The 27,937-nt window shown below is 45.5% G+C and overlaps 4 protein-coding genes across 6 annotated transcripts; 2 read left to right on the top strand and 2 right to left on the bottom strand.

Moving 5' to 3' along the window:
* Positions 1-511: 511 nt before the first annotated feature.
* On the bottom strand, positions 512-4,519 carry TCEANC2 (transcription elongation factor A N-terminal and central domain containing 2). The gene is made up of 4 exons (NM_001195594.2): positions 4,385-4,519; positions 4,129-4,270; positions 3,532-3,725; positions 512-1,714 (listed from the first exon to the last, which is right to left on the bottom strand). The coding sequence occupies exons 1-4, from the start codon at positions 4,484-4,486 to the stop codon at positions 1,526-1,528; spliced, it is 627 nt and encodes a 208-aa protein (NP_001182523.2). The 5' UTR covers positions 4,487-4,519; the 3' UTR covers positions 512-1,525.
* A 151-nt stretch (positions 4,520-4,670) lies between these two features.
* On the top strand, positions 4,671-13,020 carry TMEM59 (transmembrane protein 59). Of its 2 annotated transcripts, none has more exons than NM_001006541.2 (8): positions 4,671-4,870; positions 7,160-7,265; positions 9,105-9,199; positions 9,394-9,546; positions 9,810-9,894; positions 10,210-10,294; positions 11,085-11,193; positions 11,894-13,020. In NM_001006541.2, the coding sequence occupies exons 1-8, from the start codon at positions 4,682-4,684 to the stop codon at positions 12,047-12,049; spliced, it is 978 nt and encodes a 325-aa protein (NP_001006541.2). In that variant the 5' UTR covers positions 4,671-4,681; the 3' UTR covers positions 12,050-13,020. The 2 variants fall into 2 exon arrangements, with proteins under 2 accessions (NP_001006541.2, XP_015146507.2); XM_015291021.4 differs by having other exon boundaries at positions 10,213-10,294; positions 11,894-12,885.
* On the top strand, positions 12,496-20,078 carry LDLRAD1 (low density lipoprotein receptor class A domain containing 1). Of its 2 annotated transcripts, XM_015291199.4 has the most exons (7): positions 12,496-16,236; positions 16,547-16,626; positions 17,039-17,093; positions 17,780-17,911; positions 18,036-18,173; positions 18,337-18,465; positions 19,282-20,078. In XM_015291199.4, exons 2-7 carry the CDS (start codon positions 16,606-16,608, stop codon positions 19,425-19,427), a joined length of 621 nt encoding a protein of 206 aa, XP_015146685.1. In that variant the 5' UTR covers positions 12,496-16,236; positions 16,547-16,605; the 3' UTR covers positions 19,428-20,078. The 2 variants fall into 2 exon arrangements, with proteins under 2 accessions (XP_015146685.1, XP_046800877.1); XM_046944921.1 differs by having other exon boundaries at positions 12,496-16,626.
* A 2,087-nt stretch (positions 20,079-22,165) lies between these two features.
* LRRC42 (leucine rich repeat containing 42) lies at positions 22,166-27,858 on the bottom strand. The gene is made up of 8 exons (XM_422489.8): positions 27,810-27,858; positions 26,970-27,457; positions 24,909-25,040; positions 23,722-23,840; positions 23,239-23,327; positions 23,046-23,159; positions 22,810-22,891; positions 22,166-22,656 (listed from the first exon to the last, which is right to left on the bottom strand). The coding sequence occupies exons 2-8, from the start codon at positions 27,440-27,442 to the stop codon at positions 22,400-22,402; spliced, it is 1,266 nt and encodes a 421-aa protein (XP_422489.2). The 5' UTR covers positions 27,443-27,457; positions 27,810-27,858; the 3' UTR covers positions 22,166-22,399.
* Positions 27,859-27,937: the final 79 nt, after the last annotated feature.

Below are 27,937 nucleotides of genomic sequence, written 5' to 3'. Positions count from 1 at the left end.
TGGATAGCATCTGGGTGAGCACCCACATCTCCTTCCTCTGCACGGCAGGTATTGGCGCTGCAGCTCTGGAAACAAAACCTAAAGCACCCATTGATCCTGAATTCCTTTTGTGACAGTCCAAGGTGGGTGAATTCAATTACAGCCCGAAGCTAAGTGGGAAATGGATCTGATGTATTATCCTCAGGCACCACTCCCATCTGCCAGTTTCTGTCTCCAGCGCACCCACCCCGCTCTGGGTGTTGTAGTGTCCAGAGGAGTGTTTAGCAGACCCACCCAGTCCTGTTTTAGGATGAAGATCTGAATACCGACTACAGCATCGTTGTCACACCAGGTTATTTGTTCTTAAGGGACTCCCCTGGGATCAGCGCTGCCCACGACTGATCAAAGCACACCTCCTTACGCTGCGTTACCCTTCAGCTCCCATGCCTGTGAACAAGCAGGTTTCACTCATCCCACCACTTGACTCTCTCGACCCCGTTGACTCAGAAAATGGATTGTGACCGGTGCCTTGTACACGCACAGAGAACAGAGAGCACTTTATTCACCACTAGAGAAAGACGCTGCCTGTCACAGCCTTAATAATAGCGTAGAGAGAACAAGATGGCTCGTGGCACTGAAGAAACCAGAATATGAAAGGTAAGGATTCCAGGTTTTAATAAGTGGTAGCAATTCAAAGAGCAGTTTGTTGCTTAAATCTGCTTACACCATCATTCTGAAACGCGCTCTTTACAGAGGAAAAGAGCCCAGATGTGGAATGTTTTCCTTACAACGTAATTGTAGTTAAAAAAATTCATCTCAAGGTGTTTTTTTTTTTTTTTTTAATGCTAAAAAAGCATCCTTTTTAATACTACAGCACCATGTTTCTGTCATGAGTGAGGTATGGAAGTCCGAGCGAGCTGCTCGTTAAGCAGAGGTATTTGAGAGCACCTTTACCCCAGGGCGTTTTGGCTGTCACCCCGTCAGAAAATGCCCACCGCTGCAGGATGAGCCTATGGAAGGATGGATAGAAAACCACTGAAACCCATTCTGTATCCCACTGTGGGTGTAGGGGAAATCACCTGGCTTGGCTAAACAGGGCCCAGCCGCAGCGGACTTGGCTGGTTTAGGATTAATGAGGGTTCACAGTTATCCATTAGGAACCTCCTCCTGTGAAACCACGACCCCGATTTCCCAGTGTTTCCCAGCAGCACAGCACAGAGATGGTCCCTTACGCCACTCAGCTAATGACACCTGAAGGCCCACGGCAGGGATAGAGCCGAACTGAGGCATGACAAACTGCCAGCAGAAACAGGCGAGCGAGCGGGGATGGCTTTGAACCAGGAAAACACACAGCAGAGCGGGAGAAACTTTTGGTGCAGCAACCCCACGAAGATTTAAAGCACCACTTTCATCACTGGTAGCTCTTGTCCTCAGCCAAGTGAGTCACGCTGCCAGCACTGCGGCAATCCCCCTGTGACAGAAAGGGTTCCCAGCTCCACACAGACGCAGGCACACGAAGTTCTCGCTCGGCATCGAGCACGGCAGCTCACTTTTTATGGCTCTGTACAAATGCAGGGACGGTGAGCGTGCCAGTCTTGACTTCTGCTCGGGTTTCAGGTCTGTGCTTTAATGAGAAGACAAGAGCTCGCACCATTCTGCGGTACGGCGCGCTAATGAGACGGGAGGAGAGATGAAAAGCTTCTCGCTCAATATTTTCAGCCAGTGGGTGATCAATCTGAAAACAGCAAAGTATAAAATTAGATCTTTGCGTTTAATAAGGAGGCCAGCTGATTGAAATTGGAGTTTGGTGCTTTGCGGTGTTTCTTCATTAATCAGCGTGGATTCAAGGAAATCTACTTCTCGTCGCGAGTGCAACAGGAAGGACAATTTAATTCTACCCTAGCAATTAAGGAGCAAGGCAGCATGGTCAGTAGCAGGAACGCATTCACATCTCCAGCTGGGTGGCACTGCTTTGCCATCACGACAGGAAACCAATCTGCAACTCGCTTTGGGCTCCGAGTGGAACCGCAATTAGAAGCTATGATGTGCTCTCTGTGTTGTGCTGTCTCTGTGAAGCTCACTTTTTGATCCTGCAGATATAAGGCACCTCGGATACTATTTTCAACTCAGTTCCAATAGCGACTATAAGACATGCCAAACACTTGGCAACTCTGCTTGGTGCTATAAAGGGAGATGCGGGTTCCGCGTGTGTAAAAGGAGGTATAATTAAGAATGCAGAAAGGGATTTACTAAATGTTAATTATGTCGTTATTGCTTCAACGTGTGCCAAAACCTGTAATTTAGAAGAGCTTAGGAAAAAAAAAAAGCCCTGCCCATCAAGAAATGTTTTAATTTCACTTCTGCTTTTTGTGACAGGGAATCTCCCATGCTTCTCATACGGGAGATTCCAGTGTGTCAACCAATACTCCTCCAAGTCCTTTGCCCACCACTTGCACTCTCTTTTTGCTACCCAAAACTAAACTGCCCCTCTGCTGGCCAGCACTTGGAGCCCTATTGTATCCAGTCAGCCCCATTCTCCCTTTCCAGTCAGCTCTCAGGTATCCTTGCTTTCCATTTGCCCAACCTCTGTGGCTCCCTTTCCTCTGAAAACTGTTCATTCTACAGATATGAGCTCCACTTGTAGATGCAACGGCCCTGCAAGCCACGAGGGTAGTTTTCCTTGCCATGCTTTCAGGTACGTCCTCTTCAGGATTAATTCTGCCTTGTCCTGCCTTACCCAATAGCACCTGTTTGAGGGTGGCACTGTAGCCTTCGTGTCTCCTAGGCTCAGATTTGACCACCAGCCTTATTGCTGTGCCTGACCCAGCAGCGAGCTCCTCACACTAAATGACCTTTCTGCTCTGCCCCAGTCCAGATGGATGGGAAGTTGGAGAGGTTGTTCTCATAGCTGGCAAACACAGAGCTGTGAAATTCTTGAGTGCTTATCACTTTTCTTGCTATTTAAAGGATAACTGGTGAGTAAATTAAAGGGATAATTATTACAGTGTTTCAAAGACCAAGTAAGCTGGTTGTTCAGCCTCACAGCAAAACTCTGTTCATTTACTTAAAAATACCAGAGGGATCTAGTAATTATTGCCATTTTATATACTGTCAACCTCACCTCTATGTTTTTGCAATAGATTTCAATTCACAAATGTTTAATTACTTAAATATGAAATGCCCAAAAGGTCCCACTGTTGCTTTAACTGCTGCCAACGAACAGTCAAAACTTCATGTTCTGCTGACTTCCTCCTGCTCTTATCCGGCCCAACTGCAGCACATACACAGCTACTCTGCTGAGTGGTGATATAAATGAGAGCGGTACGCTTACAATTAGCATGTTGATTTGTTTAATAACAAATATATATATATGTATATATATATATCACAAATCTACCTTTAAAACAAAGCTGCTGGTAAATGGGGACTGAAAATAGGAACTTTTGTCCCCGCTCTGCTGCTAGCACCAGTTTTAGGGTAACTCTGGCCAGTATAGGCTTGTCTAATCTGTCCCTATGAGCAGCTAGTGGTTGAGGTGAAGATGCACACTACCTCTAGATCCAGGGCTTCACAAAGCAGCTTCCGTGCGTTCTTTCTGAAAGCCTCAGTCTTGGGATCGCTCCTGACTTCTATTGAGGGCCTATTTGCGTGGTGTTTGATGGAAGCTCGCCACTCCGTGTAAACGTCTTTGGCAAGGCCGGCCACGTCGGGGTCGGAATGTTTGCGCATCCTGTTCACAGTGTGACCTGAAACGAGGCAACACATCACACGGCTCTGGGAGGTGGATGCACACACCGGACAGCAGTCCTGCTGGTGCTCAGCGGCCAAATACACCTTTAACCCAGCCGGTGCCAAACCTACGTGTAAAATCACTCGGAATGAAGCCCGAACTTCACTGGCAACGCTTTTAAGGAAGACGTAGCTCGGTGATGCGGATGACAGCATCACAGCACGCAGCCGTCGCGGTGCTCCAAGCAGAGCCCCCCGCACCGCACCGCACCGCACGCGGCCCCGTTCAGCCAATAGGGCTCCTCCGGGCGCTCCCGCCCGGCGGCGCCGTTGGCCACCAGGTGGCGCTGTTCGGCTTCTGCGGCCCCGGCGGCCCGACCCGCTGCGGCACGGGGAGAGCCCCGGCTGGGGGCGGTGTACCTATTTTTGTGGACAGCAGCACTTCCTTGGAAGGGATTTTCTTCTTCAGTTCCCCCAAAGCTTCCATCAGGTTTTCTCTGGGCTGCCCGGGGAGCTCAAGCATCGCCTTCCAGCGCTTTATGTCTTCCACCACGACCACCCTCTGAAAAAGAGAAAAGCCGATAGGAAATGTGCTTCCCCCTCGGCTAACGGAGCCGCTATCGACACGTAGCTGTAGGCTACGACGCGAACCAGCGCGCACAGCACGGGGACTCGCCTTAAGGGACTCGAGCGTGGCCTGCCGGTAGGCGCGGGGCTCCGACCGGGCCCGGCGGGGGCTCTGCGGGGAGCGGGCCCGGCGCACCACGAACCGCTCCATCCTCCTGCCGGAAGCCGCCGCCCTGCCCTGCCCTGCCCTTCGCGCTGCGTAGTTCCCGCCGCCGGGTGCGCGCTGTTGGGACCGCGCTGCGGCGCGGACTACAACTCCCAGCAGGCACCGCGCGGAGGAGAGCGGTGATCTCGCGAGATCATCTCGCGAGAGGCTGCCGGCGGCCGGTTCCGTCAGAGGAGGAAGATGGCGGCGCGGCGGGCCGGCCTGCTCTGCCTGCCTGCGGCCCTGCTCTTGCTGTGGGCGGGAGGCCGCGCTCGGGCTGCAGGAGCGGTGCCCGCCAGCTCCTCCGAGGCCTTTGACTCCGTGTTGGGCAACACGGCTTCCTGCCACCGCGCCTGCCAGCTGACCTACTCCCTGCACACCTACCCCAAGGTACGGGCGGGCCCCGCCTCACGGCTCGGCACCGCGCCCCTCTCCTTCCTCCCGGCCCGCCTGAGATTGCCACCTCCTGAAGTACGGAGTGCGGCGCTTCCCTGCAGATACGCGTTTCTTCTTGAGAATAGTTGAACAGGCTGTGGCTTGCCGAGGAAATATAGCTTTCAAAATGTATTTGTGTTTTAGCGGCGGCAGTTCCGTGGGTCTGGGGGTTGCTCCTCCCTTCCTCCTATTCCCGAATAGGCAGCAGTTATTTGGGTTTGGGACACTCCGTGTTTTGGGGGCCTAACGCTGTGCTGTGTCCATAGCCCTTGTCCATAGTCCATGCAGCGTGACGCTCAGATTTTGGAGGATGAGGCATCAAAGATGGCAAGCGAGTGGCCTGACCGAGCTGTCAGTGATGCTTTGGTTCACTTGCATAGAAAATGTCTGTCTCAGGGTAGTCAAATAATATCCAACAGGGATATAATTACATATTCAGGAGTCCGCTGTTGGTTCAAAGGTTTGCACAGCTCAGAATCAGTGATTTGAATGTAACATTTGCTGTCTTTTTTCCTTTCACTGGCAACATATTTCGTTGCTAACTGCGGCTGTATAGCAGCTTGAACTCTGGATGATGGGAGTTCCCTTGTCCCTGAGATTGCACGCCAGGGCAGCAGGCGAATGGAAGGAAGTGGAGATAATATTAGATAACAGGGCCTTGTCTGCTTTTATATGAAATTAAAATTGGTCTTTGCGGTGCAGCTCCTGATTCTGGTATCTCCACAGGGAGATAATGGGGAGCTGTGTGGAATACAGGTAGAATTAGATCTGTACGTGCGATATGTTTTGGTGCCCACGTGTGATGGTAGTGAGGAGAAAGACCTAAACCTGGGAAATTGAGGCTAAACATTCTCCTGAAATAGTTCTATACTGTGCTGGCACTTCAGGTAAAGCTGATACTTCTGTGATTTCTAATCTGCCTGTGAACTCATTGTTTTGTGTTGCTGGGAGCACTGAATAGTACAACCACCACTTTCGTCACAATTTGTTTGGTTTGTCACAAAACCACCAGGTGAATGGAAGGAAGTTGTTTTAGTTACCATTGGAGAGTAAGTTGATTTTCACTAAGGCTTCTGTGGAAGACTGCCACAGAAATCTGTTTGCTACAGCCAATTCTGTGTGGATACTCAAAGACAGAACATGTTTTCTGTAACAGCATAACTGTGTTAGGCATTCTGTCTGTGTTGTTAAGTGTTGAGCTTTATCCGTGTTTTCAGCTTAGCTACCTTTAAAGCATGCAAACTTGTGCTCTCAGGCAATGACAGTGTGCTTACAGTAGATGATACAGTAAGGTGTGGTGTGTTTGTTTTTGACGTAATGAATTTAGAGTCAGTTTTCCCCCTGTAAAGAAAGTGGCTGCAATCCCATAGGTGGCCATGTAGTTACCAGGCTTGGTGGGTCTGATTCGCTTAAAGGAGGCTGGCTGTAACTCTGCAACATGGAGACCACCACGTGTGGAAAGTACACCTCCACCCCTCTGCACCGTGGTCAGAAGAAATACTGGGTTATAGGTTTTCAGGAGTGTGTAATCTTGGTGTTGTAGTAGCACTGAGAAAGCACTATTCTCCTGCAGTGAAATAAAAATGTGGTTTTGTGGAACTAGTTTGGCAGGTAAACAGCTGACCGTGGTTACTGCTAAAGAAATTAATCAGAAGTTAATCATTTATTTTGTGATTCTGCTGTAGTTCTAATTAGAGACTGGTGGATACATTGTAACACAGTGTAAAAAAAAACAAACAAAAAACCTGGCAGCTAAGTCTGTTTTGATCTTCACCCATTGGGGGTTCTGTTAAACTTCTGAAGTGGACGACTGCGTACTCATTCTGTGGTTAAACGTCAGTAAATCTTTTACGGTGGTATCTCTTATTTTTAAAGCCTATGCTTTTTCAGAAATGCAGCGTGGCTTTGCTGCAAGTTGTAGGAATAGAATTGCAAAATGGAATTTGCTGTTCCAGGTCTGACTTCCCCCAGGACTGAGAGCTCTGTCTGAAATGGGTCAGGCTGCATCACAGTGCTACGGAACCGTAGCTGTGCTTTGTTTCGGATGACCCAGACTGTCGTATTTCTCTGATTTGTAGGTCTGATGGAGGGGAGGGATTATGGTGCTCTACTGGGTGGCTTTCTATAGCACTTCTGAAAAAATAAAAGTTGTGGGGTTTTGGTGGTTTCTTTTTTTTTTTTTTTTTTTTTTGGTCTATTTATTCTTGAATGGAGGAATGTAAGTGTTCTCTTATGCCTTCCCAGGAGGAGGAACTGTATGCGTGCCAGCGAGGCTGCAGACTGTTTTCCATTTGTCAGTTTGTGGATGATGGCATCGATTTGAATCGAACCAAACTGGAATGTGATTCTGGTAAGAATTCAGAACTCCTTTAACATTCCCTGATGTGGAAATGCATGCAGGGAACAGCAGCAACATCTGAAGGATGTTGTTAAATGGGTGGGATTATTTCAGTTGCTTCCATGCAACTTCAGGCTCGTTTATAAAAGTGAATTCTTCAGATGAAGAGCAAGTATCACGATGTATGTCTGCCTTGTAACTTGTGGTTTAGGCTAAACTCGCAACACAGCAATAATTACATTTTGTTTGAAACGGGGAGCTAAATACTTACAACTAATTGTCTCAGATCTGTGTTAGAGTGATAATCTCATAGTGAAGGTGAAATATGTACACGCTGTAGCTAATTAACACAGTTTCTGCAGTTATACAGAACTTCTATGTAATAATACTGAGGTGGCTGCTTAACAGTTTTGTTCAGAGATTAAGTGGGATGTAACCACCCAAAGCAGGAAAACCAGCAGAGTAGCTCCCCTCTGCTTCTGAAATATTAGGACAGCATCAGCTCTCAGAGGAGGCTTTTGTCTTCTCAGTAATTCATGAAAACAAGAAGGCTCATGGTTAGCTCAGGGATCTGCTGGAAGATACACAAGGAGAAGGCCTGAAATGCAAAGATGTTAATGTGATACAAAGCTGTATGAAACGCTCTAGAAATGGGCTAGTGCTCTAGTCTGTCATTCACTGTCTCTAGCTGTGAGACAGCATGTCAATCTAGTTGTCGAACCATACGTGGAAGAGTGCCATAAAAAGGGTGATGTAGCAATAAGGCACACGTAGAGGTAATTGAACAGTTGCTTACTTTCTGATTTAACTCTCCTTTATGAGGCTGTTGTCCTTGCTGGCTTATGTTCTGTAATCTGTTGCACTGGTTTGGTATCCTGACTAGTTACTCTGTGCTTGGCAGGATGTACCTTGGCTGATCTGCTGAATTTTGTCTTCTGATGTCTCTGCATGTCTACTAACACTAGCTTGGTGGCACTTCTGCTGTAGAATTGCTGTTCAGGTGCTGTGAGGCGAATACTCAAACGTTTAGCTGCTGATGCTGTGCTAATTGCCAGCTTTCCAGCCTCTCTGATGGTGCATTTATTCCTGTAGGAAAGCTGAGAGAGCTGCTGCACTCCGTGTTGCTGCTTAATTGGAGGCTTTGGGTCAAGTAATGCTGTATCATCGTCCATCTCAGCTTTAGTATTTTGGGAAAGAGCTATGCCCATATATTGTCCACCTGAGTTCTCCATGTATAAATGCAAATAATTTAGATTTCTTGGTCTTTATGGTTTCTTGTGAACAATTGGTAGAAGATATGTGTAAATAAAGAGTTGGCTTCATTTGGTTTTTGTTGAAAATTAAATCATCAATACTTTCAACACAGTTATTGTACTTACTGTGCTAGCAGGAAAATGTTCCTTAGATTCTCCTAAGAAATACCATGATTTCTACTGTTACCTCTGAGAGGTTTAGTAGATCTGCGGTCTCTCTATTTGTTTAGAATTCCAGCTTTGTTCTCTAGGATGAAGCAGTAAAAATGTTTTACATGATCTGTAGAGGAAAAAATATAGTGGTAGTAGTAGAATCAGTGAAAACTTGCAACCTTGAGTTTGCCCAGACTAACATTTCTGATCGGTTGCTCTGACAGCATTCGGATTTAAAATATGTGATTTGTGTGAGCTCCAATTCCTTAAGCTTCATTAGACCTAGCACCAAGGGCTAACCTTGGAATGATTGCCACGTCTTTCCCTACAAATGGGATTGTCAATCTCTTAACTGCTGCTTTGTTTCTGATCCAACTTATGTTGAAAATGTTTTCTTAACTAAAATGCAGAATTTATCTTCTCATTTTGGGCACTTTTCTTGCAGCCTGTACTGAGGCATACTCCCAGTCTGATGAACAATATGCTTGCCATCTTGGATGCCAGAACCAATTGCCATTTGCTGAATTAAGACAAGAACAAGTAAGTACATGACATGTTTTTCAAATACCACCTACTTGTTTTCTGTTCAGCATGTCTTCTCTTTTTTACAATTCTTCCAATAAAATCTTTTTAAGAACTGAAATACAGACATGAGGAGATGAGTGAGCATGAACATAAGTTCTATCCTCTTCATATGAAAACAAATTGAAAACCAGTTAACGTTGTATTTGCAGTTAATGTCCCTGATGCCAAGAATTCATCTCCTCTTTCCTCTGACACTGGTGAGATCCTTCTGGAGTGACATGATGGATTCAGCTCAGAGCTTCATAACATCCTCATGGACTTTCTACCTTCAAGCAGATGATGGCAAAATTGTCATATTCCAGGTGCCTGTCTTTTGTTGAGATTAAGGTGTCCTGGGTTCTAAATACTTATCTATGCTCCTTCCAGTCTCAGAAAAGACTATGGGTTGCCATCAGAAGTGTTTCGTTTTTGGTAGCATTTTGCTGCATTTGGTGCCATTACAGGAGTAAAAAAATGTGAATGGTGCATGTCTTATGGCTAACTTCCCTACTAATTCTGAAAATGTGGACGATCAAGATTAGCAGGAGCTTGCTAACAGGATCTCTTAATCCTTGTTTTGTTTTAGTCGAGGCCAGAAGTGCAGTATGTTCCACAGCTTGATCAGGAAACTGAAAATACAAGAGGATCCTTGTCTCTGAGTAAAACTGCTTGTAAGTTTTTCTTTCTGGTTTGGAAGAGCAAATGCAAATGTTCCATATCATGCAAGAAAAAAAGAAAAAAAAACCCAACAAAACCAGAAGCAAAGTTGCAGGTGATATATGAAAGCAAATTTTTAGAAAGCTGAAGTGTAATTGTTTGCAATGTGTATTAGCAAGGCCTGTGGTAGTAACGAGCTCTTCTGGAGGTAGAAATGTGCAAGCTAGGGCCATTGTGAAAGCTTTCTTTCGTGTTTTCTGTAGACAGACTGGATAAAGTTTGGGTCTTTTATTGCTTTTCTGACAGCTGTTTCTGCTGTTCTATTTCAGCAGACCCACAGCCAGGAAGCTCGCAGACATACCGAGGACTTTTTGAAGAGCAAGGAAATGACAGCTTTTTCAAGTGTCTTTCCATGTATGTATGTCAGTACCTGATACAGGGCATAGTGGTGTTTCCTACATGTGTGATAGCACTGTTGTAGGGCATCAGTCTTACAAGTTCTTTAGGTTCAGATTGAAGAGCAGTTAAATTTTTGTATCTGACCTTTTGTTACTGCTACATTCCATGCCAACTTTCAATCTCTTTCCCATTTTACTTAACTATAATACTGATAATTTCCTACACTTATTTTTTTTGTGTGTGGAACATAATGTTGATAACTTTATACACATTTTTTTAGTATATTCAGCAAACTGTTCCATCAGTTCTGTGTTTTGCCTGTTCTTTAGCTCTGGATATGTTTCAGGACAAAACATTTTTATTTTCAAATGCAGAAGACACTGTTGTGTCTCACATCTAGTCTGGAAATACCCAGTAGATATATTAAAGCTTTGCTGAATATCAGCGTCTTGGTTCTTTCTTCTCTCAGTCACTGATGACTGTTTGCTTAAAAGCTGAGATGTGAGAGATCAGTGAACTGCACCGTAAGTGCCTAACAAAAATCTGTTCTTAAGATCTTAAGTGGGAGGAAGTTCAGGGCCCCAAACCAGGATCCAGCAAGTCTTCTAGTACCTTTCAAGTTAGATACTAAATAAGTGTTAGATGCTATATTGTATACACAGGTGTCAGAAGTAGGCTGTGCAGCTGGGGGAGTGAGAGTGACTAGGAATGAGTGTGAAATACAGTCAAAATGGGGCATAACTTTTTAAAGACACGTTATTTTGTATCCAGTATATGAACTCTAGTAACATTCTTTTCATTTCAGAAATTCCAGTTGGATTTTAACCACTACGCTTGTCCTGTCAGTGTTGGTGCTCCTCTGGATTTGTTGTGCAACTGTGGCTACAGCTGTAGAGCAGTATGTTCCATCTGAGGTAACTCTAATATGTTACTTTTATGTTACAGCTTTCTACAGAATATTAAACATCGTGGGGGAGTCAATTATGAAGAGGTTTTTATTTTGCAGGTGTGGTTAGCAAACAAATTATTGTTTGAATGATTTTCTAACTGAACGTCTGTCTGTCCCTGTGGCTGATAGGTGCTCTGAGCCTCGCTCAGTAAGCACAGATGCTGTCTTCTGGCTTATAGCCCTGCCCTCTTAACAACTTTTGGGTTACTCTTCACAAATGGAGGTTGCTTCTGGTTTCTCTGGTTGTAAAGCCATCATGAGGATTGGATGGGGCAGGTGGAAACTAGTATGGATTTAATTCAGGAATGCCAGTAATGAGAACAGAAGTGACAGCATGTTGTTGGTGACTGCATAAGTCTATAACAGGGAACCAACCGAACTACTATTCCTACACCCTGAAGAGAGCGAGACTTGCAGTGTTTGCAAGCTAAAGAGTTTGGTACACAAGCACTACATCTATTGTTTTTTTTCTCTGGCAGATTTGATGCATTTATTTAGACTTAAGTCTAGTCTCAGCCATGAATTTCAGATGTTGCAGAAAGTATGAGTTAACTTGCGTTGAAGAGCTGCAGCCATGAAAGTCAGGAGGGCAGTTGTATAGCAAAATGCATTTTATTCATATATTAAGAATCTTTATCTTAAAGTAGTTCATTTAAATATTTCAGAAACTGAGCATCTATGGAGATCTGGAATACATGAATGAACAAAAACTGAACAGATATCCATCCTCTGCACTTGTTGTGGTTAGATGCAAGACTGAGGAACATGAAGAAGCAGGACCTCTTCCTACAAAAGTTAATCTGGCTCAATCAGCAATTTAAATAAGCCTCCATTGGATTGAATAGACTAATTCTAACAGTGCTAGCAACTCCTGATTGTTTGTGGTGGTTCTTCAGATAAGAAGCTTAGCAGCAAGTCTTTAAACGCAGATAAAGTTACAGAATCAACAGATGTCATGGGGTGTTTTTTCCCCCGCTAGTAGTGAAGATTCAGACACCTTGAATTTGTTTGTTTCCAGACATAATCACTTTTCACTGGTGTTTGCTCTGTGTCTTTTTGCTTACAGAAGCTGTAAGCATGCTTTCCATACTTCTGCCATGACACTTTCAAACTTATTTGTGTATTCTAGGATATACTGTGTACATTCAAGAGTTAGCTCTGTAAAGATATAAGAAATTTTAAGTAGGCAGGAGATGCCTTTTTAGTGTTGCACTTTCTGTTGTAGTTAAGAGAAAATATTATAAAATTATCTGCTGTTCTTTTTTTTGGGGGGGGAGGAGGGGGATTCTCGTTAATGTTCATGCACAAACAACCCTTTCTCCAAAAACAGAAATCTATTTTTTCTACCGTGTGGCAATATCCAGGATGGGCAGCATTTGTGAAGTACTGTAGGCTACAACTCAGTTTGTGGAAGGTGGAAAATGTGTTAAAAACACGTGGGCATATGCTTTCACATACAGAACATTGTATGGTTAGTTAATTTGTCAGATTTTAGCCTTTACATTCTTAAATCGCTTGTAAAGTTAGAGCCTGTGTTGTCTGAAGGAATTCTACTTTCCGTTCTTGATTAACTATTCTAGTCTTGTAACTTCATTTACAGAAACAAGGTGATTCCTGAGCAATGAGAACAGATGAATAAAAATGACTGTATAGAAAACACTGACTGTATAGCCTTTTGCTATGGTTCATTATTGTTTTACTTCATCTGAAAGACTAGCATTCCTCCCGTTGGCAATGTGACCTGATTTTGTTGTGTGTGATTCACTAATACAACACCTAACCGTGTCCTTCATATTTCTAATGTATTCTGTTGCCATTCTTTCCTTTGAGGACTTGACTATAACAGATTTATGATGATTTATTATGATTATAAGGTCTTTTTCTCAGTATTTGAAAGCTGACTAGAATGCACGACACCCAACTCTTCAGCATCGTTTGTTGGTTGTGCCAACTCCTGTGAAAGTTTAAAAACAACCAAACAAACCACTGTCTTCAGGTTTTGAGTTCTGGTGAAAACTTGAGATTCTGGAGAGTGCAGTACATCATTCCCTTTCTGTTAGAACTAGTTCAGTAGCCAGGGCTGATGTGGCTGCTGGTTGTGTAAGCTACAGGCAGTGATCCTTGCAGGAATGTGCGTGGTTACCTCTACAGTGCTGCTGTAAGTTGTGACCTAGGTGCATTGAAGCAGATTTTCTGTCAGTGAATTACAAGAGTACACAGAGGTTTGTTTTAAACAGGCACGTATCAATGTACAGTAACTGTAATCTGAAGTCTTAATTTAGTGGTACCTCTGGATGTTAAATTCTTCAGTGAGCAACATTGTAGCCCAGAAAAGTGAGTGTCAGCAGCCATGGACAGGTACCTTTCTTTGTGTGTTGGAGGCATTACTGTAAGGTCTCAAACCATACTGTTCTGACAACCATTTGTGTATTCAGAACGCTGTTCGCTTGCATACAGCAATGGGAAATCCCTCTGCTGTAGTGACTGGGCTGAGACACACGTTTCTGCTCATGTGTAGCAACCTCAGTATGCAGCCCTGTGTCAGTACAGAATGTCAGTGTTCTGCTGCTATTGGGATCAGATGTGATGTATGCAAATGGCTGCTTAAAAACATGTAAACATGGGCTCTTCCTCAGTGATTGTTGCCCCTGTTCTTAGCAAAACTTTGTTCTGGAATACCTTTCCAGAAGAGCCTTTAGCAATCCCTTCAGTTCTTGTAATTGAGTAAGTGACATATAGATGTGTTTGAGTCTGTTAAACATTTTAGCTTACTGTTGCATGTAATTGCAGAGGGAGTGTTATGGCTTCACAAATCCATGGCTACTTGCATGTTTTAAATGTGTACATTACAGCCTCTTTTACATTAATGATTTCTTCTCATGATTGTTAAACTTTCCTTTCTCTTCCAAAATGTCTGACTTTATTGCTTACATTCCTTGGTTTGAGTCAAACAAACAACCTCTGCTTTCATTGGCATTGTGTCTGCCTATAGTTCTACAACAAAGGGAGAAAACTCAACAAATGGATCAAATAAAAGTTTTACGTGTTTTGTCTTTTGTTGGCTGTTCAATAGCATTTCAGCTAAGCAGTGTGTACAGTGATGCCCGTGATTCAGTAATGTGCTGTTAGGTCACAGGAAACTACACCCGTAGCAATCTGACACTTAGCATTGCTGCTTGCCAAGTGCGCCGGGTCTAAAGAAACTGTTAAGTGTACTTGTAAGCTTGTGTCAAAGCATCTTCCTTTAGTATAATTGGATACTACCTAGGTTGCAGTAACTGAACTGATTCTCAAGATTTCTAATCTAAATGGAGTATTTAAGCTGTTTTATTGTTGGACTTTGCAAAATAGCTTGTCCTGATTTTGTTGTTGTTGTTTAACTTCATACCATCTTCGTTCTCAGAGGCTGCAGTTTGGGTTTGATCTCTGCCCAAGGTCACCATTTCAGTGAGGGGCCTTAAATGATTGAAATTGCGGGAGGAAAGGCTTTTACATTCTCTTCAGGCATATGTTCAATTGAACTTGCATCAGCTCTTGAATTGAATCATCTTGACATGAGCATGGTATCTATCTCAACGTGTGCAATTCATTGCCGCCACTGTACGTTTTGGGGAGGGGGGGTTAGGTTTTGTGGTTTAGGTGATGGAATCAGCAGTAGTCTTGTATCATACATGATATGTTCGTCTGTGTTCCCTGTTCTGCCTCCCTGATCTTTGGCAAAGATCTTGAACTTCAGCTGAAGTCTTGCTTGTGTTCGTTACCGTGTTCTCGTTAAATTCTTGAACTCGTGGTCTGATGTGGTGTAACTGCTCTAAACCCAACTACCTGCTTGGTTACAGCTGAGCTTGATAACCTTCATGTAGGAAATAGGTCATGGTAGACATCAGGTCTCACAGACGTTTCCCTCTGAAAGCTGTTTTACTCCAGATCTTAAACATTTTCATTATGGATCGTTTTGTGGGGTGTGCATGGGAAGCCTGCTTGATCTGGTTGTTACATGTGACTCTAACCAAGCTCACTATCACCTAAAAAGCTATCTTAAAGCTTAAAATATTCATTCTATAGCAATCATTAGAAATTTGAACTTTCTCCTTAGAGAGAAATGGATCTGGAATTTGATAGCATTTTTAACCTTTGAACTACTATTCTTCCATGGTGTGGGTGCCTAGAGTTGCAGGCTTGGTGTACTCACTCAGAATTCCCCTCTGAATAGGGGAGCTTCCTGGCACAGAGTTTAGCTGTGATATATTACTGTGCAAGAACTTCTGCTTGGGACAAGTGAGTGTTGCCATGCTGGAGAAAGAGCTGCTCAAGGTTGTGTTTGATTTCGGAAGCTCTCTGAGCAGGTGTGTGTGGGGTTGGCAGGTGTTGGCAGGAAACATGTAATAACTCAGGAATAGTTTGTGTGTTTGGGGATGGAGAAGGAAGTAGCAACAATTGTTACTCCGTATCAGGCATTATTTGGTGCTTTCACTCAGTTAATTTAGTGAGACTATCTTGATGCCAGCTGCCAGTATCTCGCAAGCCCTGGTAAAGTAGCTCTATGAGTGCTTGGGGTGGGTGTTACAGTGTGACAACAAGTCAGAGTGTTTGAGTCCCTGAGTGCAGGAGTGAACTCTTCTGTGAGCAAGTGGGACACCTGTGGCATTTTGTCCTTGAAACAGCAGAGCGCTGTGCTGAAGCCTGCAGCCAGTTATGAGTGGTGCAGTCTATTTCAGGCGAACTACAAGCTGAGCTAAGGATACAGGCCTGAAAACCCATGTATAGAAGTAAAGGAGGTGATGCCAGAGGATTTGCTATGTCTGTGCTTATTGCTCAAGCAAAAAGCTATTCCAGAGGGGTGTATCCTGTCCAACCCTTGCAGGAGCCTGGGGTTATGCTACTGCAATGCCAGTGGGTTAGATCCTCGTCTGAGAAGTAGCTGGGGAAAGTGTTTTGGGTGAGGGTGATCTGACTACTTTTCCTCAGGCTTTCAGCTCATTCTCTTCAATACCTGGCTGGCACCAAGGTGAGTGCAAGCTGCATCAGCTGGGAGTGAGCATTTGTCTTCCACACGTCAGGAGCAGCAATGGGGTTGTCAGCATGGGAAGTTTCTGTTTACCTCATATCCTGTCATGGAGCTGAGGTGGAGCTGGGAGGAGAGAGAAGCAAACTAAGCCCTACTTCCAACCAGAGCAGGGGCTCAGCCTGCCTGCCCTATCCTCCTGCCCACATGCCTGGGCAGAACAGTGCTTCTTCCCTCCCTCTGTTGCTTTTGTATCCTGGTAACATGGCTTACGTCAGAGACAGTATATGTTGGTGACATGGCTGCATTTTAGGGTGCAGAAAGCTTCCTGTGGTCCTCTGAGCTGCTCTGAAGGCTGTAGCTCCAGGAGGAATGAACAAAACCCATCCCCAGGTACGATCCTCTTCATGAAAATCTTGTGTGACTTCCCTAAAATACACGTGTTTTTGATAACGTTGTTTGTCTGACCTCTCTATCAGTGGCTTCTCAGTTTTCCAGTCCTGTCTACTTCACCTAATTTGATATGTAAGGGTATCGGTACGACATTATTGGCATCAAGTGCTGGACTTGCCTTAGTGTTTGTTGTGCAAATGGGTTACTGAGATCTGAAAAGCAATCTGATTGTTTTGTGAACCAAATGTGGGCCATGTTTCCCCTGAGCCAACTTTTGTTTGTATGTAAAATATGCATATCAATATTTATCCATGTACTCATTCCTGAGTGAGATGGTACCAGCACTAGAAAAGCAAGCATTGTGTGCTCACGTGCTACTTCTGGAAATGGTGTTTTATTCTTTCACTTCTAGAGAAATGGTGATGTAACTACTTTTGATTCAGCCAAGTCTTCCTCTGAAGAACAAGGTAACAAAATGCCGAGCTTAACATTTTTGTTATTGAATTCTAAGTCAGTGGAGCCTGTCTATGTAATGTAAAATGCAGGAAGTATTTATGATGTGTTGAGACTGTTGTGTTTTTTTTTTTCCCCACCCCTCTGTGGTGAAACATCCAGACTATAAAATTAATAGACTTAAGGTGCTTTTTGCTGGCCTGGGGGTGGCAGAATTATGGTATAGCATCATAATACGTGTTCTGACCTTTTACAAAAGAGGCTCGTAATGAAGTTTCTATAGGCTTTCTATACGTTTTAATAGCTAGGCTTCAGCAAATTTTGTCCACGTTGAGAAGGAAGTGAGATGTGCAATTGATAGTAAGTCTGTAGATTGGCTTGCAACAGCGTTTCCTCACTGCTGTTAAATTTATACTCGTGTCTATTTGCAGCCATTCTGCCTACTGGTCAAAGGTATTGTCCTGTGAACTGCAGCATGACTGTGTCTACCGCTTACCTTTTAAGCTGCAGTGTTCTGTCTTTGATTCCTACTTGTGCTTGACTTAGGGGGTGGTTACTGCTTCCTTAAATCCCTTTGCAGTTGAGCAAATGGAGTGTCTTACATTCGTACAACACATAGCAATTAAGTACATGAGGCACAGCTAAGAAATCCTGTCTTTTAGATCAAAGCTCATTACCTCCCACCTTTGCCTTCCCACAGGCTGCTGCCGGCCGCGCTGTGCCCGCCTGTGCTGCCCACCGAGACAGGCCTGCGTTGTGCTGCTGCTCCTGGCTGCCATAGCGGCCATTATGGGCCTGGCAATCGCACTGGGACTGCAGCCACGTGCACTGGGTTGGTCCCCAAGGGTTATGATGACAAGTGCGGTGAGGGGAGGCCTGGTGCTATGGGGGGTGTGTCCCATACCAGTTGTGAACATGACAACGTCAGAAGATAGTGTTTCTTGCTTTCCTTTCAGTGAACCGCCCCTGTGTAGCCACCCATAACTGGACAGGCTTCTTGTGCAATGACAGAGTGACCTGCATCCCAGCCAGCCAGGTCTGTGATGGAACTGCCAACTGCAGAAATGGAGAGGATGAGCAGGAGAAACTCTGCGGTGAGCTGTTTTGTTATGATCCTCCCACATTGGTCTTTCTGTTGAGCTCCAAAGACCCGTCTCACCTACAGGGCCATTCGTAAAACACTTTGGTGCTGCCCGTCCCTGTTCCAACAGGTACATCTGTACCTGCAGGAGCACAGCGTGGCCTCTGCCCTTGCAGGTGACCTGCCCCGCAGCCTGCCGGCGTACCTGGTTTTCCACTGTGGTAACCCTGAGTACTGGGTCTATGCTGACCAGAGGTGTAATGGGATGAATGACTGTGGAGACTGCTCTGACGAGATGGGGAGATGTAAGTCTGCCTTTGGGCTGCACTTAGTGAAAGATCTGCTGATAGGTTGAAGAGGTTTTGCAGGGTTGGTGCTCACTTGTGCTCCTGGAAAAGTCTGGAGGCTGATATCCTCCGAAACACAAAATAGAGACAAAACACATGGGCTTCTTCACATCTGTTTCCAAAGGCTGGAGGCAGTTGAGAGGGGAGAGTCTCCGTGCTTCGAAAGGCTTTTCCAACCTAAATGGCACTATGATTCTGTGGATGTGGTGCTTACGGCACATGGTGTAGTGGTGGGACTTGATATGTCAGGTTGACATGGCTTGATAGTTTTTAAGGTCTTTTCCAACCTAAATGATTCTTTGATTCTTTGCTCCCAGCCCCAAAAGTCATTCCATCTTTGTGACTTGCTGAGCACCGAGCAGTTCCATCTTGATGTGGATCTGTAGGCAGCACCAATTATTTAAAGCTGGTCTTTGGTCAGGAGATAGGTTTGTCCCTAAGACCAGGGGGGACTGAGTGTGCATCTCTGTGGTTTAAATCCAGCTGTGCTCAAAATCAAGAAGCAGCTTTGTTCCTAAATCATCCCTGAGATTTTGAACCTCAGACAGCACCTTTCTGTAGGGTAGCTAGCTAAACAAACAAAATACAGCTGGTCATTGTTCCCAGGATGCCATCTCTGCCACAAAGATCATTGCAGTGTCTTCTTGGTAGATTCACAGACTTGGGGTCATCCCTGGTGGCTTCTCAGTAGCTGTCGTGGAGTTAAATGGTTTAAGGAGGGGAGGTGCCTGTGAGTGCAGCAGCATTTTTCTTCCTGGTTTCTTGTCCCTGCAGTGGCTGCCTGCCCTCCCTGCGGCCCAGCATGGTGGAGCTGCAGCCCTGTTCACTACGAGTACTGCTCCTGTGTGCCCAGGGCCCTGTGCCGGGATGGTGTGCAGCACTGCCTGAGCTGGTCCGACGAGTACCTCTGCAGGCCGTGAGGTCTGGGCACCAAGAAGCGTTGGGCATGGCAAGGTGCTTCCTGCACTGTCACTTCCTGCTGTGCCACCACCCTGGAAGCTCTAGCACAAGCAGGCCCAGGTGAGCAGCTGCAACAGGCCTGCAGCAGAGATGGGTGCTGTGCTGCGGGCATCCCAGTGCTGCAGGCCGGGCATCAGCTGTGGGACACCTCCATGGGTTCTCCTGAGCACGTGCATCTCTTGGCGCTCTGAGGGTGCAGAGTGGCAGCTTGGTGCTTAATGAGCAGCTGTTGGACTGAGATGTGTTATAGTGCAGTTAGAAAGTGAAAAAGGAGGGAAACAAAGGCCCTTGCAGCCTTGGAGCAGCAAGCAATGGAAAACCAAGAGCTTCTGCCAGGCCACAGGATGACATGGGATCTGCTCGGTTTGCTCCTCTGCCAGTGCCACAGGCCCAACCAGCTGCCTTCACAGCACCCACGAGATAAAGGTACAGACATGCTACTGAAATGTAAGAAAGCTGTGGTCTTTCTCTGTTCTTTTGAAAACCTTGTCTGTGTCTGAAACATCAATCCCAGATTTACTGTTCCAGGCCCAAAAAAAAACCACTGGGCACTATTCTTCCTGCAGCCATGCCAGGTCATAGATCTTCAAAAATAAATCCCAGTTCACTCATTTCTTCTCTGTCCTGTGATCTGTACTTGGCATCTCTCCATGACTTGTGTAAATGGTGAATGTTTGTTCTAATTTGTAGCTGGGATACAGCCATAGCTCTGAAAGGTCCTTTAAAAATAACTGCACTGTGTTCTGACTCATGCTTTACCTAGAATGAAACAGCAAAACTCAGCACGGTGGAACAGGTACTATGGAGATGTTTAGAGCCATGTTTAGTAATCTGCCCTTTTCTGTGCCAGGTAGGACGGGTGGTTTGCTTTCTCTGTGTTGGTACAACATCACTGCAATGTGCTCAGTGCTTCAGCTCAAGGAGTGGTTTGAGATTATCTTAGGTAAACGTTTCTCACATTCAGGCTACCACCCCGTCAAAACATGAGATAGGGATGCACATTTTTGCTGGAAAAATCACTGGTGTCTAACATTGCAACGAGGCTGATTTGGGGTTGGTAAATCCTGGCTTCTTGTAGTCGCTGTGGTTGGGAGGAGGACGCTGGGCAGGCAGGCCCACGTGGCACTGCTGGATTCCCCAGTCCATGTTTGTCAGTTGGTGCAGCAGCTCCCCTCCTCAGCAGAGGATCCATGCCTTAGAGCTCCAAATTGAGAGCAAGGGGTTGAGGACAGAGCAGCAAACGTGCTTGAGTCATCCTAGGATTAAAATGTATGCAGGGGTGTGTTGAAAAGGGGAAGTCTGCCAGTCAGCATGAAGAGCTCAGGAAGGGGCTAATTTTATCAGGGATGGAGAACATAAGCGCAGTGCTTTAGAACACCTCTTTTGAAAAGCGAGGCTATACTGTATTGTTTTACTGATGCTCCTGTAACCTGACAGACCCTCTGTGCCAAATCACAATGTGCCTATTTGGTGTGTCAAAGCCCCAGCTCCCAGCTGCTTGACTGAGGTGAAGCGGTGCACGCAATTCTATGAGCTGGACATCTCTTAACGGTCGCATTAGCAGATGGCAATTGGGGAAGGGCTAGCAAAGCAAAAGCAATCCGTGCTGCCTGGTGAACCAAACTGCAGCTGCAGGAGGAGTGCTGGGCCTGAGCGTTACAGCCTGTCAAGCTGTTCTGCTAAGTCACTGTTTGTGCTGTTATTTGCCTCAGAAGAGGGCTGATGTCTTCAGTGGACGCTATAAATAGTTTTGAGTTTCTGGGAAAAAAATGTAGGGCTTGAATGCAAGTATGCTTGTTTGTTTGTAGTCCTTTTTTGAAGAAACTTCAGCAGCAAAGGAGCAGAGAGAGAAAGGCTCTTCTCTCATCTCTCATCTCTGTGTGTTCTAGAGGCAAAGTTCCCTTTCTTGGCATCTTTGCTATTTCCAAGGATGGGCTGCTTTTGTTGTCACTGTACTCTGATAATCAAATGCTGTGTAAAAGGAAGAGATCCTCTAAATAAGCATCAGTAGAGGAAACCTATTTAAGTTCTTGGCCTTAAAGGATACGAGGAAGCTCTCAGGCCCAGTTCACAGGCACTGTGCACCTCAATTTTGATTTGATTCCTGTCCTGTGTGTTTCTGTGACAAACCTGTAGCATTACACCTGTACTCCTGGCTTTGGGCAGGCTAATGCAAAATGATTCTGAGCATCTGTCCTTTGTAGGTAGATGGTCAAGTGTAGATAGCATATTACAGGCACGTATAAATACTGAGAGTAGGTTTTAAAGCATAAAACGCAAGTAGAATTAGCTTGTAAGACAAAGTATGTCATATTACAACTGTAGACTTTAATCCCTACTGTAACCCACTTCAGCATTCATTTCTCGGATTAAAAGGAGGGAGATAGGGGACTTCTATTTGGATTTCTGCAGTAACTACATAACCGAGGGGGTTACTGTCTCTCTGCTTTGCTCCCTCCCCTGGGGCCTGTGCTTATCCTGTTTGCTTCCTCCCTTTGTCAGAGCTGTAGAGCACGGCCTCATGCTTACAGGCTGAGCTTTCTGTACTACCAGCACTATTAAAGGCCCACTGCACTTAACGTGCACAGAGCACCTTTATTTCAGCTAGGTTGATTAGTCTTCTGCCCCTAAGGTGATGATGAGAGGGGTGAAGGAATAGGACCAGCATTTTTGTGAACGTCTATGTCAGAAAAATGAGTTAAGGATGACACTAAAAACTTTATTCGAAAAAAATTATGTATTGAAAATATACAGTAGAATCACCATTCTCTTCATTGACCTTGCCCCTCCCTCCCCGAGCATAGGTTAACCCACAAGCCTATCACAACAACCAGATGTAACAATACTGCTCTCCTTTGTTAGTGCCTTTCAGTGCGTCTAAACTCTGTCATCAGCAAGAAAACAACAAACAAAAGACCCTCTTCTTTCTGACTCAGTAGGTATTTAACAAATCCCAGTCCTCCACAGTGAGGCACAGATGCTTCTGTTTAGAAGTCCTTTCTCTCTCTTGTTCTGCCAAAGCTCTCTTTTTATTGTTCTTTAATTCATGGCTGCCTGCAACCTCCTTTTTCAAAGGTAAATGGCAATTTTGAACGTCTTCCTTATAAAACTGTAAGTTTCCAGATGCTTTTGGTTCTGCTTCCACCAACTTGCATTTAACCACTTCCTCTATTCTATGCGTCTTGCCATCTAGAGTGGGGGGAAAATAAAAGTTTAGATTTAGGGAAAATTAGGATTATGCTGTAAAACACAACGTTGCAAATTATTCTGGCTAAGCCAACCTCGAATACTGACTGCTCATAGACAACGATTAAATGATGTGGTCTCTATGCAGTTACGTACAGAAGTGCTGAGCTGTTCTGGACCTCAAGTCTTCTTGTGGCTTTATGGCCTCCATAACTGCCTGCTCCCACTGCAGAACTGTCTGAAATAAGATTTGAAGGAGTCATTGTAATGTATATAGAAATATCACCAAGAACAACTCTATCCTTTATTACATCCTATTCAGTGATTTAATACCCCGCAGGTATTAAATTAGGACAATTTCTATAGAGTAAGATAGATTTAAAGCTCCATACCTGTTCTGCCCATCCCTCTGTTTTGCAGTTACTATGATCAAATTCTTTCAGAGGCACTTTTGATTGAACTAAGCCTATCTGCGTTTGGATCCGCTTAACAACAGCATTCACATCCTAGTGAATAAGGAAACAAAGCAGTCAGAGGGGGGGACATTTGATTGCACTTGTCCAATAAACTTAGAAGCTCTCTCACCTTGAGGCCTGTCCCAGAAATGTCCAAACAGCTCAACTTCTTGAAACAAAGAAGGTATCCAATTCCCACGTCTGTGATTTTAGGGTTACCTGTAAGGTCAAGTAAAGTTAGTTAAGTTGCAACGCGTGGAGAGTTACGGTCAGAACACCAAGAAACTATTTGTTCAAAAGCTAATATTGGACCATTTTTGGCCTTTTTTTTTCCTTGTTGTATGCTTCATGTTTGGAAACTGAGTCAAACCTAGTATTTTTCCTCTAATAATCAAAAGACAGGTTTTACAATACTACTTTCAAATGCTTAAAGATATTTATGTTAAGTGGCAAGGCGTGACCTCTGCCTTGTGCAACGTTGTTGCTGAAACCTGGCGTTGGGTACTTGGCCTGTGGGAATTGCTAAATTAGACGTATTCCATCTATGGTAAGTAGAAATTCTTCACCAAACAGGACACATTTTGCTACTAATAATATGCCCCGCAGCACTTACAAGACAAATCTAACACCAGAAGATTCTGAAGTCCCTTTTTCAATACCCGTACTGGTGCTGTCATTCTGCGAAGGCCTGCATCTGACAGAGCGTTGTCTTTCAGGAGAAGCCGTTTCACACTGAGAGGAGAAATACCATGAATGTAGCTTATAGTCACATTATTTAGACAGTTCTGCAAATTGTCTTAAAGTCTATGTGGAAAGCTGGGGCTCTTCTTGAACCAGCTCTTCAGTAGACAATAAAAACTTAATAAATATTTAAAATAGCAAGAAAGAAGCTCGGGGTGGTAGGGGAAACAACCACTGCCATATTCCTTCTGCTAGCTCAACAGAAGCACTCACTTGACCAGCTATTCCCAGAGCTCCAGCAACAAGCCAGTCCTACAGCACGAGTATTTACTACCAGAGACAAGAAGGTTGTTTATTAATTGGAGTTATTTAAACTGGGGCTGCCAATCTCCACTCAAGACTGTGAAGAGAAAAACGCTTGGCAAAATGGGAGAGGACAGATTTGTTAAGAGAGATGGTGATGATGTTCAGGTGGACGATACGGTATTACCATGGATGAACTCAGGGAAAACCACAGCTAGAACGTTCTCCAGAGCACTTCAAGACAAAATCTTGTCTCAAAATGCACCGAAGTTTTTACACTAGAACAATATCCTTCATCAGCAGCTTTTCTGCCTTCTGATTTCCCAAGCCTTCTACTTTCTAATCTTTAGAAAATGAATTTTGCAATACTGTTTGATACTAAACTGTCAATTAATGAAATACTCAGCCTAGTGCTTGCAGAAATCTCCATCTGGCACACTGGTTAAAAATTTGGCTGATAAAAGTTCTCCTTTAAAGAAGGAAATAACTGTGTGAAGCTGTTCCAAATGCTCAAGGTGCATTTATTTTAGCTGACAACTAAAATTACAAGAAGTTGCTTTAAACACGAGCAGTAAGTTAACTTGCACGTTGGTAGGACCTTTGAGATTCAGCGTGTCCTTTGGATCACGTGCTTTGTGTACAGTAAATTCGGTACTACGTTTACCTCAGGTGCAGGTTTTATCAACAACCCAAATCTTCAGACTTAAATGCTGCTGCCTGTGAAATTTTCCTTTAAAGTCACAGCCCGATTCTTTGAACTGTTTAGTAGTAGCAAAAGCAAATGTCATCTCTTGATACATGTCACGCAATTAGTACCTCGACAGAGCCTCTTTAGTGAGGTGTTCCAGAAGTTCATGTTCATCTCCGAGTTTACAACAGGAAAGATCCAAACATGTCAGCTCCCGGAAAGATTTAATTTCTTCTAGCTTTTCAGAGATAAGCAGGTATCTGTAAGGAACAGAAAAGCTATCACCGTTGAGGAGCACAAGGGCCCCATGTTCTCAAATTCAAGCACAATGCAGTTATTTCTCACGCGTCTGTGGAAGTTGACAGAAATTAGCCAGCTGCTGTAACTACCTTTTTAACACTGCATTCTGCCTACAGTGCACCTGAGCTCCCAGCCTTCTCCTTCAACTGATATCACACGTGCTTTGACAAAGTACTAACACACTAATTGTTAAGACTTCAACCTGCAAGCATCGTTGTTGGGGGCTTATTTACAGATGATTACCATATCATTTCAGGATAACGTAGATTACCTTAAATCAACTACACAAACTGCTCTTCCTTAGCATCCAGAAAGTGTGTAGACAAACCAACAGGTATAAAATCTGTTCCCAATGCATCAGAACGGCTCACCAAATGACAAAGTGTTACTTTCTTCGTATATAAAGTACTTCACTAGAGAAGTAGAGCAGTTCACTAGCTGGATTCCAACGTGACACCCACAGGGCTGACTCCAACCAGAGTTGTGGCTACAACCCAGGCAGCAGTTATACAGTGGGTTATTTTTTTTTTTAGCTGTGTTGGTTCCCTGATCTGATTCACTCCGCAGCCACGCAAGCATCTGTGCTGGAACTGTTCAGCAGGAGATTTAGAGCTGGGAATGCACTGAAGAATGGCATGCACGAATACGCAGTAATATCGCTTACCCCCATCTCCCCTGCATTTATGGCAAGACAATCCCTCAATTCACTAATATCTCCTCACAATCCCTGTGGCAAGGCAGTCCCTGAGGATAACATTTTCAGTGGTGAAATTAGGGGTGCTTACTATGATCCCTGAAACCTTTTTGCCCGTGCAAATAAGAGCATTTTCTCTGTGCTGGTACCCATATTGAAGCGCTCCACCCAAATCCCTTTGCCACGCAACTCAGCTAGGTGGAAGGCAGTACGTGCAGTTAGAATGCAAGACAGTTCTTGATAGGTAATACATGCTCAGAGGGCTTAGTGAGTGTGGGCTCTTAGAAATAAGACTCATAAAAAATGTCTGAGTGTCTTACTTCCTGGATTTCAAAGATTTGATATTTAACTGAGCTTTCTGTAATGGCAAAATATGCCAGAGGTAATTCCATTTCTGAATGAAGCTCATAAAAAGTACCTGTACTAAAAATAAAGAGGGAGTAGTTGAAGGGTTAAAACAAGGTAATTGACCTCTGCTCAGACATTCCTGCTGTGCTTAAAACACCCTTGGCACTTCAGATAAATGTGCCCGTCCTTTGATTTTAAACTGAATAAACCACCCCTTTTTAAAATGTATCGATGGAAGGCAGACTCATTATATCACTGCCCAAGACTTCAGTAAGAGCAAAGCTTTAAAAGCACGTCCAGATTTAAGCCTGTTGAGACACTCCAGTAGTAAAAGAAATTGGGGACATTGACAAGGTGGAAGAAACGGTGCTGTATTCTAATCAGAGCATCATTAAAGTGTGTTCAGTGTGGGGACAGGAACCACCATCACCACTAAGCTAAAACCCGCCTGACTTCAAAGGCTCTACCTCACCTACAGAACTATCTTCTGCTGAGTCCTGAACATGAAATGAGCTAGGAAATGAAACAGGATAGAAACCCACGGTGAATAAACCCAGATGGTCTGCAAGGGTATGTTTTATCTGTACAGTCACATAAGTATGGAATGCTTATAAACAGCCACTACAGAAACATCCCGTGAAATACCTGAGGTGGCACTTGAAAGGAATGGTACAAAAGGAAGCAAGCAGCGTTAGGCGAGGCAAGGCTCAGCTGATCAAAATTAGGTGGCACTGTAAGGCCCTGGAGATTAAAACCCGTTTAAAGTTGTGGTTGAGAGAAAATAAAAGAGAACTTGGAGCACGCCAGCAAAAAGCTCAGCAGATGCTGTGTGACTGAACGCACCTACCTGTTCCGCAAGCACAAGGAGCACAGCACCAAGCTGCCGTATGCTTCAGTGAACTTCTGCAGGGCTCGCAGTCCCGTAACGGGTTCTGTGAATTTCTGCCTCGCTTCGGCGGCTGAAAAGAGCTTTTCAGCGATCTGCTCTGGGAAGCCGACCAGGGAGTCAATGTGGTCGACGTTGTCGGAGATGTAGCCCAGCACCAAGCTGAAGAGGGACTTGGCCGAGTAGCGGAGGTTGCCCTCCTTGGTGTACGTGAAGATGAAGTGATCGGTCCTCGGCCTCCTCGCCCTGTCGTCCTCCCCGTTCAGACAGAGCTCCACAGAGAACCCCCCGGAGAACAGCCTGAGAGGCCGCGCTCTGCGGGGCGCGTTCTGGACGCCGCCCGCACCCGCGTTCACCACGTGCAGCTCCCCACGTTCACGCACGTAGATCGGCCCGGCATCCGCGTGGCTTTCCGAGTGGAGCCAGTACGACATTCCCCTCGTCCCGTTCTGCAAAAAGAAGCCAGAGGTGGGTAAAGCGCCGCCGGGGAGGCTCGGGAAAGGCCCCGCAGCGATCCCGGGCGCCCCGAGTGCGAGCAGGTGCCGGGCCTGGCTGCCTGCCGGGAACTGCGGCCCGGGGCTCCGAGCCAGGGCTGGGGACAGCGGGGAGGGAGCACGGGGCGGGGGAGAGGGGGCAGGGCCGAGCGGGAGGCTGTGAGGAGCGCCGGGGGCTCCGCTGCGCTCCGCGCCGTGCCCGGAGGCTGCTGAGGGGCGCGAGGCCCGCCCGGGGGGCGGCGGACGGGGAGGGCAGCTGCGCGGGGATCGCTCCCGGGGCCGAGCAGCGATCCCGACCCCCGCCTACCTGCCCCGGGGGGCCGCCCCGACGCGCCGTCACCCGCCCGGGCCGCGCCGTCCGCTCCCGCCGCCCATCCCGCGGCGCCGGCGGCTGCGGGCGGGGCCGCGCCGGGGGCGGGGAGCGGGAGGCGGGGC

The sequence above is a fragment of the Gallus gallus genome, chromosome 8, assembly GCF_016699485.2.
Source record: "Gallus gallus isolate bGalGal1 chromosome 8, bGalGal1.mat.broiler.GRCg7b, whole genome shotgun sequence".
NCBI lineage: Eukaryota > Metazoa > Chordata > Aves > Galliformes > Phasianidae > Gallus > Gallus gallus.
The sequence above is the reverse complement of the archived record's forward strand: the minus strand, read 5'-3'. Positions and strand labels throughout refer to the sequence as shown.